The sequence below is a fragment of the Magallana gigas genome, chromosome 6 (assembly GCF_963853765.1).
Source record: "Magallana gigas chromosome 6, xbMagGiga1.1, whole genome shotgun sequence".
Classification (NCBI taxonomy): Eukaryota; Metazoa; Mollusca; class Bivalvia; order Ostreida; family Ostreidae; genus Magallana; species Magallana gigas.
This window is the reverse complement of record NC_088858.1, coordinates 6,057,616-6,076,357: the sequence shown is the minus strand read 5'-3', so window position 1 is coordinate 6,076,357 and position 18,742 is coordinate 6,057,616. Positions and strand designations below refer to the sequence as shown.

At 34.3% G+C, this 18,742-nt stretch overlaps 2 protein-coding genes across 5 annotated transcripts; both read left to right on the top strand.

The window, feature by feature from the left end:
• On the top strand, positions 1-7,468 carry LOC105344093 (chromatin assembly factor 1 subunit A). Its single transcript, XM_020073623.3, has 15 exons — positions 1-148; positions 538-615; positions 717-1,408; positions 1,504-1,695; positions 1,868-1,944; positions 2,124-2,205; positions 2,614-2,688; positions 2,968-3,099; positions 3,292-3,368; positions 3,542-3,713; positions 4,032-4,109; positions 4,261-4,365; positions 4,508-4,672; positions 5,876-6,005; positions 6,357-7,468. Exons 1-15 carry the CDS (start codon positions 112-114, stop codon positions 7,277-7,279), a joined length of 3,015 nt encoding a protein of 1,004 aa, XP_019929182.3. The 5' UTR covers positions 1-111; the 3' UTR covers positions 7,280-7,468.
• A 1,762-nt stretch (positions 7,469-9,230) lies between these two features.
• On the top strand, positions 9,231-15,729 carry LOC105344085 (nucleolin). 4 transcript variants are annotated; one of them, XM_020073630.3, is made up of 13 exons: positions 9,270-9,375; positions 10,043-10,521; positions 11,170-11,274; positions 11,365-11,470; positions 11,979-12,071; positions 12,435-12,557; positions 13,035-13,088; positions 13,300-13,459; positions 13,667-13,863; positions 13,999-14,128; positions 14,234-14,349; positions 14,469-14,636; positions 15,229-15,729. In XM_020073630.3, the coding sequence occupies exons 4-13, from the start codon at positions 11,365-11,367 to the stop codon at positions 15,288-15,290; spliced, it is 1,209 nt and encodes a 402-aa protein (XP_019929189.3). In that variant the 5' UTR covers positions 9,270-9,375; positions 10,043-10,521; positions 11,170-11,274; the 3' UTR covers positions 15,291-15,729. The 4 variants fall into 4 exon arrangements, with proteins under 4 accessions (XP_065942720.1, XP_019929186.3, XP_019929188.3 ...); XM_066086648.1 differs by lacking the exon at positions 10,043-10,521 and having other exon boundaries at positions 9,231-9,375; positions 11,982-12,071; XM_020073627.3 differs by lacking the exon at positions 10,043-10,521 and having other exon boundaries at positions 9,231-9,375.
• The last annotated feature ends 3,013 nt before the right edge of the window (positions 15,730-18,742 follow it).

Below are 18,742 nucleotides of genomic sequence, written 5' to 3'. Positions count from 1 at the left end.
TTGTCCGTAACAGGCGCGCTACATCTCCCGCCAACTACGAAACCATTCTTCACACTTCCAGCTGACGACCGAGAACGCAGTATTTTGATATCAACGTACACAAGGCATAAAATGGCTCAGATCAACACAGAGCCAATCATACAAGATTGTAAGTGATCACAGACTTGACATTTTTCGCAATTACTGCATTATATTGTAATTAATTTGCTTTAGTATTATGTCTCTGGTAATATGAAGTTGCTTTTGTTTACAATAATTATACATCCACTTTTTAAGTTATGATTAAATGCATTTTCACGATGTAAATTAATCAAGTTGACGAATGTTATGTTTCAGATTTTATTGGCTGTATCGCCCGACATCTTAAATAAAATAAAGTTCTTTGTCATTTTCATAATTCATCAACTTGCTTAGGGGTGAGGGTGGGGTGGGGTAATCGACAGTTTATTGGCACTTAGAGCACCGTACTTGTATAGAAAGGGTTTCATTTAGAAATTCATAATATGTCTTACTTTATTTATAAATTTTTACACTAAGGTGACACACTGAAGGAATTGGAAGGCAGTCCACCACTTAAAAAATTGAAACAACTAGACCTTAAGCAGATGAAGCAAGGTAAGGTTGACAATAAAATTCCACAAACTGTACACAGGACTTTAACAATACTCAAAGCTACATCCAGTGGTAATTCATACAATGGAGATTTTATCTTTCAGGGCGACTTCCATTTAAACCTGTTGATGTTAAACCAAAGACAGGATTAGGCAACACACCCCCAAGTTCTAAGAAGCGAAAGCTGTCAGATGGAGAATCACCTAGTGCAAAGCCTCCAAAAACTCCAAAATCCCAGACTAAAGTGGTTCCAGAAATGAATGAATCTGAGGTCAGCTCTAGTTCTGAGGCAGATCACCAGACAAGAAAGGGCAAGATTCGTAACACTCTTGAGAGGTTTGTTTGTAAGACGTTTCAGGAGGAAATATCATCAACCAACGATGGTGTGGATTCTACTGAAACCAAACAAGCTCCATCTCCAATCTGCATAGAGAGTGATGAATCGGATACAGAGAAAGAGAACATTCCAAAGAACACACCCTCCAAGCCAACAATCAAAGTTTCCTCGACAGAGTCTGAAGATCAAAAGGAGGTTCCAGAAGAAGATGTTATGGAAGTTGATTCTGAGTCAGCAGAGGAGGCTGACAATGAAGAGGAAATCCAGGAAGAAGCCGAAAGTTCCTCTCCCAGCCCTGACTATGCTACACCATCAAAAGAGAAGGCACCCAGATCTCAACCTAAAACACCTTTATGTACCTCTAAAATGTCAGACTCTCTGTTGCAGACCCCTAAGTCTGCATCAGATCTTAGCTGTAGTGACAGTACTCCGGGTACAGCAAAACGAGCTCCTAGAAGAGTAAGAAGACATCTCAATCAATTATCAATCAAATATAGAACTGTTAATTATGATATTTTATGAATTTTAAATTTTAACACTGAATTATGTTTCAGTTGTCTGATGCAAAAAGGAAAGAAAGAGAGGCTTTGAGACAAAAAGTAAAAGAAGAAAAAGAAAAAATAATGGAAGAGAAACGCCAGAAAAAAGAACAGGAGAGATTGGAAAAAGAACGAGAAAAGGAAAAGCAAAGAAAGGAGCGAGAGGAGGCAAAAGCAGAAAAAGAAAAACAGAAACAAGAAGAAAAAGTATGATACCCTAAAAATATTAAAGTCTAAATTTATATGTATGAATATCAGTTTTGTTTATTGATTCCTTAATCATTTACTTATACCAAGTTAAAGCTTAGATCTAAAGACATATAAATCCCTTGCAAGTAGTGCAACTAAATATTTTGAATTTTTTTTTTTTATTTTATAGCTTAAGAAAGAGAAAGAAAGACAGGAAAAGTTGGCTCAAAAGGAGGAAGAGAAAAAGAAGAAACAGGAGATGTTAGAGTAAGAGCTGTCAGTAATGTTAATTTATCGGGTGTTCATTGATATCACATGTACATTGGTAAACTGCAACTATGTGATTGTATTAAAACTTATAAAAGCACTGTATATCTTGTTTTCAGATATAGGTCTTGTTCTCTGAAGTACATATATTGTAATTCATCATTATTCTATATATACAGAGCTAAACAAGAGGAAAAAAAGAAGAAGGAGGAAGAAAAGAGATTAAAAGAAGAAGAAAAGCAAAAAGAAGAAGAAGAGAAGGTAATTCTGTAAAGAAATCAGCACCTATGGTATACACAGATGTAATCAAAGTAACCTATTTCTTGCACACATTTTGTTTATTTCCTTGAAGTGCTTTATGTGAAAACTGCAGATTCCTAAGTAAATAATTCAGAAAAATTGCTACAACACTATTTTGAATTCTTGCTATTTGAAGGTAAACTGTGGTATGTGAAATGAATTACTTGCATTAAATTAGGAATCAACAGTATTTGATTAAGTTTTAAGGTTAAATCATGTCCATTCAATTGTTGTTAAAATGCCATGATTTGTACCTCTAAAACACATTTTGCAGTATTTTGGATACTGATGTTATGCTTTCATGTTTTTGTGTGGTTTTTTTTAGATATATTTTCTGATTTGTCTTCATAAAGGAAAATTTTGTTTCAGAAAAATAAAGAACAAAAGTTGAAGGCATCTTTCACAAGCTTTTTTATCAAACCAAAGACATCTCCAACATCAAAGGTAAACTTTTTAAATGTAGAATTCTGCTCAGAAGGAAAAAAGGGGTAGAGCAGTTTATTGTGGTCAAATATTTCATGGATCTAAGAGTTGGTAATATTGTACTTCAATTCCTCAGTTTAATTTGGTGAATTCGAAAATCTTTGTTACTTTCAATGTAGAATAATACATTTAATAATCTTGTTTGAGCAAGTGCTTGCAAATGTTTTATATTGTGTAAACTTGAAAAGTGATTACAAGTACTTGTAGTGTTATTTAGTACTGTGTATGTGTTGTCTACAGACCAGCAAGGAACCGGTCGGGATGTTCATGCCATTCGAAGTAAAGAAAGACATGTTACTGGCCCCTGCAACCAGAAGAAAAGAATTGAATTCTGAATCAAGGGAAAAATTAGATCAATGGCTTCAGAGTCAAGTAAGCTGTGTTTTTATACAGATCCTGTTTTCATTTTGCTGAAATAAAATGCAAGAATTTTCTGTATGTCAGTAAACTGTATGAATTCATCAGTAAAAAATTTACTAAACTTCAGAGCATTAAAAAATTCCATGTACATTCATTGTTACTAAATAATGAAAATATTTACGTTTTTAACAAAACTTTTTGTAGAACGCCAAAGATTTGTATATATCAGAGCTGAAAAGTGGAAAAGTCCAACCAAGGAAACAGAGAGGCACTCCTGACAGGTAATCACAATCTGCAAAACACAAAATTCTTTGCTTACAAGCAGCTTTAAGATTGAATTTAAACATCAGGTGCTTTTTATCATGACATTATGGGTTTTTTTTAAGATAAAAAATAATAAGTTAAAAACAACATTGAATACCATTTGATTAATTAATTGTATTTCCTTTCTCAGTCGTAAGAAGGAAGAGGAAGTGGTTCTGGTCCATGACTCGGAGACTGTGAAGAGCATCACGTACCACTGTAAACTATTACAGTTTCACATGAACTACCGACCCCCGTACTACGGAACCTGGAGAAAAAGAAGCCAAAAACTCTCCCCCAGAAATCCATTCAAAATGGATACTGTAAGTCTCGGATTGTAAATAAGCAACAAGATTTATAAGACATGTACAGATTTAGTCTACACATTTTAGGGTTCCTACACCACTGGTTGTTACAGGGGCCATAGACCCTAATGAAATTGGGAAATTTGCAACATATTTTTTTTCTTGTACAATGAAACTTAGTATGCTTGGGTTTCCGGTGTTTTGTTATTAACTTAGTTCTGTTTTTCAATACACAGGAACATGTGTACCAACTTATGTTAGTGTATATCAAAATACTAGATTATATATATATTATATAGAATAAAAAATTATGATGTAAATGGTGTTGTTTGACAGGATTTGTTTGACTATGAAGTGGACAGTGATGATGAGTGGGAGGAAGAAGAACCAGGAGAAAGCTTGTCAGCATCAGAGGTACAGAGTGATTGCTGTAAATTCCTAATTAAACGCGAGGAATTAATATCTGTGTAAAATCGCATCAGAGGTACTGAGTGATTATTACAGTTTTATATATTTGTGTTTTGTGGATTGGTATGATATGTGTTTGTGTCTTGTGCATTATAAGGGAGAGGAAGAAGAGAACAATGAAGATGACGAGGAAGAGGATGCCGGATGGATGGTTCCCCACGGTTACCTGTCTGAGGGGGAGGGATGTGAAGATGATGAAGAGGTATGTGGGTCAAGGAAAAACATGTGTGACATAGTACATCCCACAAAAATTAACTCAGAAAATGCCTCATACTTAAATGTGTGACAAATTTAAAGGCAAAGTATGTGCGGTGAAGGTGTTTTACTTATGGGTATTTCTGTAGGATGCCAGTGACCTGAAGATGCGGTGTAGGAAGAAGCTTGAGCAGTGGGAGATGGAGCTGAAGAGACAGACCCAGCCCGCTCTGGCGGTCATCATTGGCTGCTTCTGGGAGCACGCTGTCCAGGAACTGCAGAGGGACCTTCAGGAAAAACTGGCCATCTACAAGGTACATGTAGCTTTTTCTCTTTGTTAATGTATGGGGCCCTTACACAGAGTATAATTGTACATGGATTTCATTTGTTTAAAATCTTGCCTGAAAGACCCACAACTTTTTGACTGCTGGGTCCTTGAAAATGGAACTGTTGCTATTTATTTTTTATAGACTTAGATTTGTTGTTTCCATATATACTCTTATCAGAGGTAGTGCTACATAAGCTTTGCTTACACCTCTTTCAACGCCGGGAAAAGTCTGTCATAATCAAAGCAAGCATTGCGAGCACATTGCATCGTTGATTCGTTTTTCCTGTACAATCAGCTTGGAGGATATTAACAGGCAAAGACTTTGTGGGCAAATTTAAAATTATCATTGGGGATGACATTGGTGCTGATTTGTGTAAAACCATCAATGAATTGGGAGCTTGCAGAAACTGCAAAAACTTTCAGAAATCTGTCAAACTACATGTAGATCATGTGATATAAAGATTTTCATTTTTACATCCGCAAAATAGTTATCCCAGTAACTTTGAAATAAAAATGAATAAAAGTATTAAAGATTTGAATTGAGTTACATGTTAGTAATGTAATCATATTTTTAGATAAAAGAAGTAAATACAATGATTTTAAATAGATTTTGCTCATCATTCAAGTTTGTACAAGAATCTTGTACATCGGGCATAGACAGAGGTGTAAGCAAAGCTTGTGTAGCACGACCTGTGGTGAGAGAATGGTGTCCATGATTCAAACCATTGACCAGCCTATCATGAAGTGAGCACTGTACCACTAGGCTGGTATTTTTACATCTTCAGATTTCAGAATTGATGATGTACATTTCCGGTATAAAAAGGAATCTAAAGTACTCTAGCTACAGATTTTATGTCACTTGGTTGGGGGAGGGGGGGTGTTTACTTCTAGGCAATTTAAAAAAAAAGATATATAAATGTCCCAACTTGGTTTTGATGTTATGATTAATGTTTCAGATTGTTAATTTTCATAATACGTTGAACTGTTAAGCACGGAGATTAGATACATGGAGTTTGATTTCATAATTACAATAAAATGAAATTTTAAATTGCAGTAAATGCTATATTGTACAAAAATCACACATTATGAAGTACATTGAAGACAAACAATTTTTACCTGTTTATAAAAATTGCACGGCCAGTGTACATTACAATCATGTTTGAATTACAACATCTTGATCTTATTTTAGGCTGTTCCACTGGCAGATGAGCCCATAAATACTAGTTTTACTGGAGGAAAGTCCAAAAAAGGAGACAACACTCCATCAGATAAAAAGGAAGATGGAAAGAAAACCCTGTGTAAACCTGTTCCTGAGGAAGGTTAGTGTCCTAGCCACAGAAATATGATGGGTACCATGTGCGATAGTGAACCAAATTACATTGCTAAATTGAATAATTGTTCATATGATAAGGGAACTATAGTAAGAAATTATGTTATATTATTTTTTTTCAGTCCATGTCCAACTTAAGTTTTGCTTAACTCAATTTGCAATTAGCTTCTTTCCATTATATTAACTTGAAAATTTTACAAAACAGTAGAATAGAAAAATTCCTTTTCCCAAACTTTATGCTAGAAAAACATTGTATATGGGGAAATTATCTCTTTTGTACATGTAATTTTGAATTTAAAACTATCAAACTTTATAAATAAATTTCCTGATTTATTTTCAGCCATGCCAGATCTTATACGACTTGTTCATGGAAATTTGGCAGGCATAAAAAAACTAGTGAAAGAATTTAGACTCTATTGGAAGCACAAAACATCAGGCAAACAATCAGAAACTGATCAGGACTCTGAAGAAAAAATGGAAATTGATGAGCAAACAGCTAAAACAGATATTAAACCTATGAATGAAGGAGATTTGAAAGATGGCTCTGATGTGAAGCCAAGCTCTGCGACTGTAGCTGAAGTAGATTTCAGTATTTCAAAAAGGCAGCTGGAAATAAAAATTACCTCCATAGCCACCCGAGAGAAGAGAGACACCTATAAAAAAATCTGTTGGTATGTGAATGATTCTGTGCTGGAGCAATACAGCCTGAAGGAACTACCTGTACCAAGTGCTTGGGAATTCATCACTCAACCAAGGAAGACTCCAGTTAAACCTAAACCAGAGGAGCCAGTTAACAGTGGCCGCAAGACCCCCACTGTTTCCATCACGCAGTTTGCCAAGCCTATGTCCCCCTCCACCATACAGGCTCAGTTTGCTGCGGCTAATGCAACAGCGGTGGCTACCAAGCAGAAGCAAGCCGAGGAACTGGCTGCCAAAGCCACAGAATCCCCGCAACCAGTGGTAACAGTTCAGAAGGAGGAGCCAAAATCTGATCAAGCGAAACTGAACTTCTTCTCCCCCTCCAGGCCTCATCAGTGGAAGATGGTGTCGTCGGGATCTTCACAGAGGGAGGGAAAACGGTTAGTGTTGATGCCCAGTCAGCCATCATCAGAAACCAAGACAAACCAAAGTAAACAGGCGCTGAATGATGTCTCCAATACAACACCAAGGCGAATACAGCTCAATCCAGCAGAGGACCAAACTAAGGTGGTTGACCTAGAGAATAAGGGAGAGAACTCCAGAGACGCAATCATACTGGAATGAGACTTCTGTATTGTACAGTGTGACTGTTCAGACAAGAATACTAGTTCGCTAAATTTCTATTGTACTCAGTCCCTGTAATTAGATTTGTGTAGAGGATTTTGAATAGTATTTATTGATACATGTATATATATAAAGTGTAGGTACCCATATACAGTATGAAATTAAAAAAGTATTTATATGAACATGAAATTGGTTGTTTTTTTTTATTTTCAATGTCCCCTTTTTAAAAATGTTGCTTACCGGTAATCCAACTGGTATTATCTTTTTGTATTGGTGTTGCAAGAGGGATGTGTAGTTTGATTCAGTATTCATGGTATGTTTTCCTAAATTTTAAATGCAGCAATATTTGAGAAATGGTATTCATGGTATGTTTTCCTAAATTTTAAATACAGCAATATTTGAGAAATGGAATGTGTATTGGCATGCAAAGCCCTTTGTCTTGATAATGCAATTGTGCTCAAGCTAGCCTGAAGAGCACAAATGACAAAGGTAAACAGAGTATTGGCAAGCTACTCATGAGCCATGTATGCAAAGCTGTCTATTGTATAAATAACAATAAATTTTTGCCTAATTAATATAAAAATACTGGAGATTTACTTGGACTTTAAATCAAGTCTTGATATGCTGCAGTGTGATTGCTTTTGCTACTGGGTGAATTTTATGAAAAGATGTACTATTGAGCATTTTTAAACTGTCGTCTACATAACCATCTTAACCATTAACCTACACTTGCTCCAGATAAAGATAAATTATCCAGATACTTGCACAATTGTCAGGTTAAAGATATTAAAATAGCTGAAATTATGTTCAGGTCTTGGAACTGACTACAAATAGAAGAAAATTCTGTTCATACTTTGTCTCTCCTTGCTCAAACTGGTTGTTAATATACAATGTATATGATACATCATGACTCATATTCCTAGATATTGCATCGTATTGAATCATATGATAAACTTTCTTATAATATACTTGTTATAGAATACAGAGTTTTTGCACCCCTGATATGGACAGAGGCATGTGCCTTTAGCACATCCTCCGTATCATCACCCTTTATTACACCTTTCCGGAACACCTTTGCACTTTTTATTTGGATTACCTCGGATCTTATTCTCTTATTATCTGCATATCTGAAGTTGAAACTATGACATCATGATTTGAACATTTTAGTAGTTTTGAGATAAGGATAAAGTACTTGTAAGTTTTTCTTTGTCAAGTGAAAATGGAAATTAAATTTATAATACAAACAATACATGTCAAAATCTGTATCACATCCCATATCAACCCTCAACCAATATCAGCCTTTGGCCCTCTGGCTGAAATTGGAGTCTCCGGTTGATATGGGTTGTGATAAAGATTTTGCCATGTATTATTCTTAATGTATCAGTTGGGGCAATAGTGTATAATGATATTCTATGATATGATACAATATTGCACCATGCAATATGATCATATATATAAATCAACATTGTATCTATTATATATGTATCATAGGATGCAATTAGTGTTTTCATGTATGATTTGATATGATACAATATTATAAGATACAAAATTACATGATCATATACAATATCATATTAATACATGATTTAATATCATATGATGGAATATTTATTCATGTTGCATGAGACAAATATTTAACATTATTTAACGGTATGTCTCTGATTGTGTGTACCATATTAGGGTCATAAAAGATTTTCATATAATATAAATAAGATAAAGACAGTTGTCTAGTCTTGGTGAGCTCTATTATCCTTGATTTAATACTTATGAAGTTTTATTGTTTTTGTTTTTTTTAGAATGGAATGGGGTTATTCTGTTAAAACTCAGGATGTGTAAATGTGGTATCATAGATTTTTTTTTTATTTTAAAAAGAGAGAAAGAGACTTTGAATATCAATATAATAGTATATACAAACACCGATACGAGCATTTAACCCATTCAGAGAACAAGTTAATGAAACAAATAGTACGAAACTAAAGACACGTGACAAAGCTTACTTCCTTTTATTAACACGAGGTGGACAGAGAAGCAGGACATAACGCAGCTCTTGAAAATTTACAAACAAAATGCCACAGAAACAAGTAAAACCGAAAAAGGTATGTTAATTAAATGAAATACGCATTATTTTTTAAATTTTTATGCATATATAGTGGAAACGTCGCTTCAGTGTAATCGTTCTGATAATTTTTTGAGTGGTAAATTGGAGTCGTATTTTCAGATTTTTCTTGATACCGATTTTTAACTTCCTAATTTTTTTTTTTTATTTTAATTAAAATTATTACACAAAAGGTTTTTATAAATTTATTAAATCACACATTTAATTCAGGTGTACTCGTTTAAATCATGTGTGGTGTTTGGTGATGTATTGTATAATCCGTGAACCACGTGGTCGGTCTTTGTTCATGTAAAAGAACACGTGGTTCGTCTATGTTTGCATTAAACTTAATAAAGTTATTCTTTAAACCATAAATGAAAAGAATTCGTTGATCAGACACGAAGCATCTTTTTTTGTGAAAGGGGCAGACTTGTCTGATATTTGACAAGCAAGAAAAAAATCTTCAAAATCATAAATCGTGGTGGGTGGGGGTACCTTAAACTTTTATTTCAATGTTTAAATTTAATTGCAAGGTTTTATTTCCTAAGTGTGAATTTAATTTTTGTTGCAAGAAAAAATGCTGCGTGCCTGATAATTGCAAAACTAAATTGTTAATTAATTTATATATCTAGTACAAGACTTATACTTTTTATCCACTGATATTTCAGCAAGCCCAGTGGTCTGTCCAGAGGATGCCTGTTTGCCACTGGTCATTGCTTATTGTCTTATCGGTTACATGATATTCTGTCCCAAATTTGAATCTTTTTAAGTCCCTGCTGGAAAGGGAGAGTTACTCTGTGTGAAATCCCAGTCGGTACGGGACAAATTCGGAGAATCCCAATTGGCATGGGGTTACTCCCAAATTTAAAAAAAATGTATTCCCTTCATGGGTTGAACAAGGGAATCTGGTATGATTCCTATCGGTAAGAGAGTGGGAATACTATTTAATGCAGTGTAAATCCCTGTTGGTATGGGAAAATGTCCTTGTTAGCAAAGGACATACTGTCCCAGTTGGTATGGGATATGGGGCAGGCATAACTAAAATCCCTGTTGGCATGGGATTGGCTTAGCATCTCATATGGCAACCAGTTGGTTTAATCTCATATGCTGGTGAAAAAGCCTGTGGTTTCTGCCAAATAGTAAATCAGTAAGTCAAATTGTTTTATGAAGATGAAACTATGTTTGTCAATGTACAAGTGTTAATGCCTTTGATTAGACTCACCTCGGCAAAGTCTTAGAGATATCCCAGAACTGGGTGAAATCTGTGATATTAATTGTGACAGACCTGATTATATAATATTTAAATGATTCCTACACTTGTCTTGAACTGATTCTGTGGTAAAGAATAATGCACAGGGTCAAAGTTCTTGTTCAATGGACTTTAAAGGGGAAAAGGGGATTCCTTCAAGTCTTAGGAAGTATAATTTTTAATGTTATTTGAAAGTATGTTTTCAGGCCTGTCATATTATTTGATTGATTTCCTTTAAATGGTGGATAAAAACTAATGCAAAGTCATAAAGATTTTCAGTCTTGATATGCTTATTGTTCAGTTGATCAATTCTCAAGTGAGAAAAAAAGATTTCTTATAATCTATAGCAATTTTGGGCCTCTTTTCCTATCAAAGTTAAGGAATTCAAAGTCCAGATGACTTTGTTGGGGTGAGGTCTGGAATGTAAGATTACATTAATGATATGACTTTGATGAAAAGCTCATTAAATGAAGCAATTTTAAAACAGGTTTTAATTACGAAAAAAAAACCCCCAAACCTACTTTTTTCATTTATTTCTTCTTAAAGGGAAAGGCACCAGCTCAGAAATCGAAAAAGGCCCCCAAACCAGCACCAGTAGAAGAATCATCTGAGGAAGAGTCTGATGATGATGACGATGATGATGATGTGGAGGTAAGCTTTGATGGTAAAGAACAGTTCAACATGTTTTTATTAAAAAAAATATTATCTATGCACATTTGCTAAATTGGGTCTTCTTTGTAGATGGAACAGGTAAATGGAAAGGCCTCACCACAAAAGAGAAAGGCTGCAGAAGTTGAAGACAGTGATGAAGATGATGACGACGATGATGATGACGACGACGAAGAAGGTGAACCTCATTTGCCCTCCTAATTTTTTTAAACATGGTCTGGAAATAACAACTGTTCTATTCTTTAAATTGTTGATGCTTTTATGAGTACACAAACCCATTTGTAATCTTCAACTTCCATTTATATTCGACTTAACTGTTAATGCATGAAGACATTTGTATCCTTATGATAACAAACATGACTGGAATCAAACAGTAATCCAAATTTTTTTCAAAATTAAATAAGATACAGTGGGGCAGGCCATTTTCAGAGGGGCGGTCAGGGATGAAAATCTAAACATTAATTTTATGTGGCCTGATCCCTCTATTGTAAAAAAATTTGGGATCCTTTATAAGAACAAAAAATTTGGGTATACCTATTTCAAATAATAAAGGAAGTGTTTATTATGAGCAACTATAGGCCTTAGGTTTGTATTTAAAGAACATTTAAGTAAAAGTTTCTGTAAAATGAAATGTTTTTACTCTGTCCTGTTGTGAATGTAAATTTTTTATTGTTGATGAATTATAGAAGTTGCAAAACCAGCCCCAAGTAAAAAGGCAAAAGTCACAAAAGCAGCAGCAAAAGAGGAAAGTAGTGATGATGACGATGACGATGAAGAAGGTATTTAACCAAGCATACAGCCTTAAAAATAAAGAAATGCATCCAAATGCTTCAACTAGGCCATGAATCATTGATAATCAAGTTTAAGCAAATAAACAACCATCCTATTTTATTTCCTGTTTTATACTGTGCCAATTTTTTTAATAATCAGAAAATGGAAAATTTCGTTAATATTGTGTTTAGCATTTCATTATTATTTGGTGTAGCTTCACATTACTTGTGCCACAAGTGCTTGGGTCATTTGGAAGAGTGATACAATGTTAATGTTTGATATTAGAGTTGAGGAAAAAATATTTGCTTCAATTTAATCTTTGACAGTTGGATGAATATAAGTTTATATGTAAGTATATATATTTTTTACAGATGATGAAGATGAAGAGGAAGCTCCAGCCCCAAAAGCTAAAGCCAAGGCTGTGAAACAGGCCAAGAAAGAAGAATCAGATGATGAAGAGGATGATGAGGATGATGATGAAGAAAGTAGTGAAGGTATTTGGAGTTTATCTAAAATTACCTCTACCCAGTATATCTCTTTGTGTCCAGCTGAAGTCTTCAATTTTTAAAACTATTTTCTTTATGCTTAAAAATTAGAATTTGTAATAGAGTGAGTGTGGAAATAGCTGGGAAATATTGCCAAACAAATAAAATCGTTTGAGTTTCTCCTCGAGGAAAATTCTGCTCCATTTTCTCCATGCTCCAAATTAAAGCATCATTATGATTGTTGGTTATTTTCTTAAGTCTTGATGTTGTCTGGTTTGTTTTAAATTGCAAGATGTTCATGCTTCCTCAAAATGTATTTGTGTTGCTTCATTTAACTTTCTAGCTTTTGTGATATTATTTGTGTAGCAGGTGGTGTTAGGTTTTTTATAGCATCTCCAATGCTAAATTCAGAAGAGGAAGCTTAAATGGTATTTTTTGTGCAAAGTCATTAAAATGACTTCAAATGTAGCGAATGTATTTTTACAGAGGAGGAGGAAGAAGAAGAAGAGAAACCAGTCCAAAAACAAAAGGCGAAGAAAGGTAAAGGTGTAATAGTAGTTGACCTCGAGTAAGGTGAACAATTTAAGTGAATTCACAGTGTCGAGGTCCATGTACCTCAAAGGAAGGTAACTGTACACATTGTAGAAACTGTACATTATAGAACTGTATGAACAATAGCACAATTTAAAAGGTGTAAAACGATGTAGTGTTGATCTTAAGTAAGTGAATTAAGGAGATTTTTATCTTGCAGATAAAAAGGAAAAGGCGGAGAATGGAAGTGGAGATCAAGACGGCTCTACCTTGTTTGTCAAAAACATTGCGAGCAGTGTAGACAAAGATATGTTATCAGATATGTTTCCAGGATCCACGGAAATCCGCATGCCCACGAAGCATGATGGATCTCCTAAAGGGTACAGACTTTATCAATAATTAAATGATGTATTGAGAGTGTTTCAATTTATATCTCCCTTTCTACATCTTCAGTATATAAAACATACTTGTTCGCATTTTGTAACTCGTTTTGTATTAAATGCTTTAGAGAATTAAGAAGTCATTGTCTTTTATAGGGGGCATTATGATTTTAACATGCCAAGATTATCTATTGTTTATAACTAAAGGTTTGCATACCTGGAGTTTGATGATCCCAAGAAAGTCAAGAAATACCTGGAGACCAAACAGGGGGAGGAGCTTGAAGGACAGGAGTTGTTCCTTGACTTGGCCAACAAAAAGCCGGCTAATGACAGGAACCAGAGAGGAGGAAGAGGAGGCGGGGGCAGAGGAGGTGGAGGTGGAGGTGGAAGAGGAGGCAAAAGTGGTGAGGACTAGGACCGTTAACATCGTTCTCTATCATTACTGAATGTTGATACTTGTACTGTAACAGAAAGTATTGTTCTCTGATATTCCTCTACAAAAAAGGTATTCCTCTACAAGAAAGGTTTTTCCTTTGTAGACCCTTCAAAGATCCTTTTTGTGAAAAATCTTAGCTACAACACCACAAATGACAGTTTGGCTGATGCATTCGATGGCTGTTCATCTGCCCGAGTTGCCATGGAGAGGGACAATCCTGGAAGATCAAGAGGGTGAGCTACCAACAGACTGAAGATTGTATTGTCTATACTTGTGTTAAATATATAACAAATACGTGCTTTTTATGTGATTAAATATGTGCTGAATTGTATTTGTAGATTTGGATTTGTGGAATTTGACTCGGTGGAATCCGCCAAAGATGCTTTTAACTCCATGAAAGGACAGGAGGTTGATGGACGTCAGGTCTTCCTTGACTTTGCCGAGGAGAGATCAGGTATGGCATATAGACATTTTATAATCTCTAATTTTTAATTTTTCAAACGCAAATCTTTTTTCATTGTCACTCAACGGAAGAAAAGTAACGTTTGGTACATGTAAAATGATTCGTCATAGGTGGTGGCGGTGGTGGTCGAGGAGGCGGTGGTGGTCGAGGAGGTGGTTTCCGTGGCGGTAGAGGAGGTCGTGGAGGCGGGCGTGGATTTGGAGGAGGTCGAGGTGGAGGCAGGGGACGAGGAGGATTTGGAGGAGGACGAGGAGGCGGAGGATTCACCAAGAGCCCAGGTAAATAGCACCTCAATTCATGTACTAAATCCAAGGCTGCATTCAAGTTCTTGTCATTTAGGCTAGTTGCGCGGTTAAATATCAAGATCTTTTGAACGCACAGAATGAATAAATGCTTGTCGTTGATATTAAGCTGAAATATTGTTTAAGATCATTATATTATATATTATATATATATCATATATGATTCTTGTTCGTTTAATCCAATACACACCCTCTGCCAAAAACATAATCAGATGATTGTTTTCATTGAAAATCAATGTAAAAAAAACCTCCAGAATTTAATAGAGGGGTTTAATGTGATTTCTTCAATCAGCTGACTGCAGGGTTGTCTCTAAGACCCGGGAGACGGGGAATTTCCCCGCCTAAAGTGACGTAATTACCCAGCTATTATTGCATTTCAAACACAATCTAGCTATAAGCTAGACCCCCAGAACCCCTTCTACTTTTTTATTTCTCCCTTCTACTTCAATTTTTAGAGACAACCCTGTGACTGAAAAAATTAAATTTGGGCTGTAAGCTTGCATGTAGAAGACTATTCAAAGAGTTGACAATTCTGTAAATGTCATTTAAATTTTGTCATTCTTTGTAGCTGCAAAGGGAGCTGTACAAGATTTCAAAGGAAAAAAGAAGACCTTCAGTGAAGATGATTGAAACCAGATTATATGATGACACCAGAGTCTTGTAAACACAAGCCACCACAGTGCAATCCTGTTGAACGTTTTTCAGAAAAATGACTGTTGTTTGAGAAGAAATGATCTATTTTAAACACCATTTTCTCTTTTTTAAAACTGTAGACTTTTATACATGTACTTTCCATATCATAGATTCAATGGTCATTTGACTGACTTTATTCTAGTTCTTTGATGGTTTTATCTGGCTTGATTAGTTAAGTATGTTAAAGAAGGTTGTACATATAGAACTATGTATGTATACACATTGCTGTTCATGACTTCTCCAGAACTCTCATCATCATGGTCATTTTGTTGTTATGTATGTCCACATTGTTTATTCCTGCATCATTTTTTTTTAAATTGTGATGAATGTTGTTAAATATATAAAGATCAACAAAAAATAAAGAGCTGCTATAATATTTAAGTTTTCTCTTATTGAATATGGGTGAATGGAATGTAGCAGAGGCTTTTAGAGAGCATATACCGGTAGTTAACATTTTCAGGATCTAAGTACAAAGTAAATTGTTTGCTATCCTGTTATGTGATAGAGATGATGTCTCTGAATGACAGATTTGTAAAAATCCCTGGGATAAAGCCGACATAAATTCATTATTCCTCTTACAAATCTGATTACTGCCATATTATCAATTTTATTGTTGTTCTTGTTGATTGGTAATTTTGGTTATTTACAGCTTAACATCACTAGTAAAAAAGCACCATCAGACAGGTACACCTTCAATTTTGTTACACCTGAAATTTGTGGCCGACATGTACAATTTCTTTTGTGGTCTTTGGATTTTAAGTACTCTCCTGGCTTGAAAAAATGTCATAGGGATAAGAGACAAATGCATATTTGTACAAAAAGTGTTCAGCTTAAAGACTGAGAGCTTATTTCAAATGAGATTCAGAAGAGATGAAACTCAAAATTAAGGCACACAGAATTAAATGTTCTTCTGTGTATTTGAGCAAAAAATAGGAAATGGCTCATAATGCAAACACAGTACTTATTCAGAATTCAAAGTAGATGATGAACGATATAAAAAAATCATGAAGGCCATATAAAGAATGTGGGCGCTTAAGATGTAGATTCGGCAGGAATCTGGGCGCACAAGGAGAGTGAAAATTTCATCAATTAATTTTGAATATTTTTCGAATTATAACCGTTATTTGGTTTCTATTGGATGTGGAATGAGTGGAAAAATATTTGAAATGCAAAAGGTTTTATTATAATATGGGTCTAAATATAGCAACACGACGCAATTCATGCAAAATCCTACTTATTTACAACTGTTTTTAAATGATTTTGTTGTCTCTGGGTCTTCTCTCCACAAATTTGAAACGTGTAAAGGTAACATATTTCAACATTAAAAATGTCGCATTTTAAAAAAAGATGGAGAGATGACCCAGAGATGACTAATTATGTACTTTTCAAATTATTTTTTGAAGGATAAAAAACAAAGTCCATTGATATGACAGTGGTGTTTCAAACAGTACTTTATAGAGCATATATTGACAAGTCTCCGTGGCTCAGTGGTTTCGTCCTGGATTTAGTGAATACATACATTCAGTGTTTTGGGTTCAAATCCAACTGGTGGTCTTTTAAAAAAAAAATTAAACTTTTTTGTTTTAAATGTATGTTATTATAACATGATGTTGAATTATAATATACCGGTATATTTTAATTTGTTTTTATTGATTTCTAGATCTGCTGTATGAACACTATAAAAAAAATTCTTTTCTTATTACTAGTTTTTTAGGATAACACAATATAACTTCATTAAATAATGTTTTCATTAACATTTCCAACTAGTTATCGGTTTACCTCTCATTGCCATTTTTTGAAAGCTTTGTGAGTTTTTTAATAACCGGAATAGCCATGTACTTCCACTCTCAACATAATATATTTTTGTTGAAACCTGTACATAGCCTTTCGAGGTTATAGACATTTAAATCCCAATTGATTCGTGTCGAGGATTCCTGCAAACTTACAATCTTGTGCGCTCACTTTCTTCATGTTGGCTTTAAAAGAGCTATGTCCATTCAAAACATGTATAATGTGGTAATAATAATTACAAGTGCATACCTGTTAACCTTTCAAAGCTGCTATGTGGGAGAATCTCCCCCTTACCAACTTGGCTAAGGGGGAGATTTTGCGTAAACGACGTTTTTTTTCACGTGAAATGCAAATATATATTAAAAATACTGTTAGATACCTTATTTTACCATTGTTATTAATGCATTTGCAATCATTTAAAATTTTATTATTTCTATGACTACCAGTGTGCAATTACAACTTGTGTTGCTGTATATGTTCAGAAAACTATTATTTTGTTTGCATGGTACAATACAAGAAGTCAATAGTGCCACTTTTTATATTAAGTCTTCTTATTGTTCAGTATTGAACCATCACTGCATGCTGACATCTAGGGTAAACACAGAAAATTTATTTTGCGTATTTTGAATTTGCAGTGAAACCCAGTTAAGAAAATACCAGTAAATAATATTCATTAAAATTATTTTTTGCCTCATATATAGGATAGATTTTTAATTCACAAAACATGTATTTCTCCAGCATCTTCAAAAAATGATCTCTGTTGTAATACAGTATGGAGGGATGGGCTCTGGTACAAACTTCTTAAAAGTGGAATAAATGGTAAATGTTTTACATACATAAAAAACATGTACAAAGGTATAAAATCAAAAATATGTATTAATGGTTTTTCATCTGATCTTTTTACTTGTAATGTCGGTGTACGACAAGGAGAAAGTTTATCTCCATTCTTGTTTTCCTTGTATATAAATGATCTAGAAGATTATTTGTTAGATAAAAACATAACTGGACTGTCTACAATTACTGAGGGAATTGAAAAGGAACTGTTTTTATATTTAAAAATGTTTATCCTGTTTTATGCAGACGATACTGTTATTTTAGCTGAGTCTGCAAACGACTTACAGTTTGCCCTTAATGAATTCTATAGATACTGTGATACGTGGAAACTTACTGTTAATATTTGTAAAACAAAAATTGTTGTATTTTCTAAAGGTCGTCAACCCAAATATGTCTTTTCATATAATGGTTTACCTATTGAAATAGTTAAGGAATTTAATTATCTTGGTGTAATTTTCTCAAGAACAGGTTCATTTTTCAAAGCAAAAAAAACGGCTATGTGAGCAAGCACAGAAATCAATGTATGGAGTTATAAGGAAGATAAGAACTTTTAATTTACCTATTGAGTGTCAATTAGATTTATTTGATAAAATTGTTGTACCAGTTTTATTGTATGCATGCGAAGTTTGGGGTTATGAAAATATTGAGATTATTGAACGTGTCCATTTAAAATATTTGAAACATATACTTAACCTGAAAAGTTGTACACCTACAGAGGCGGATCCAGCAATTTGGAAAAGGGGGGGTTCCAATTAATGATAATC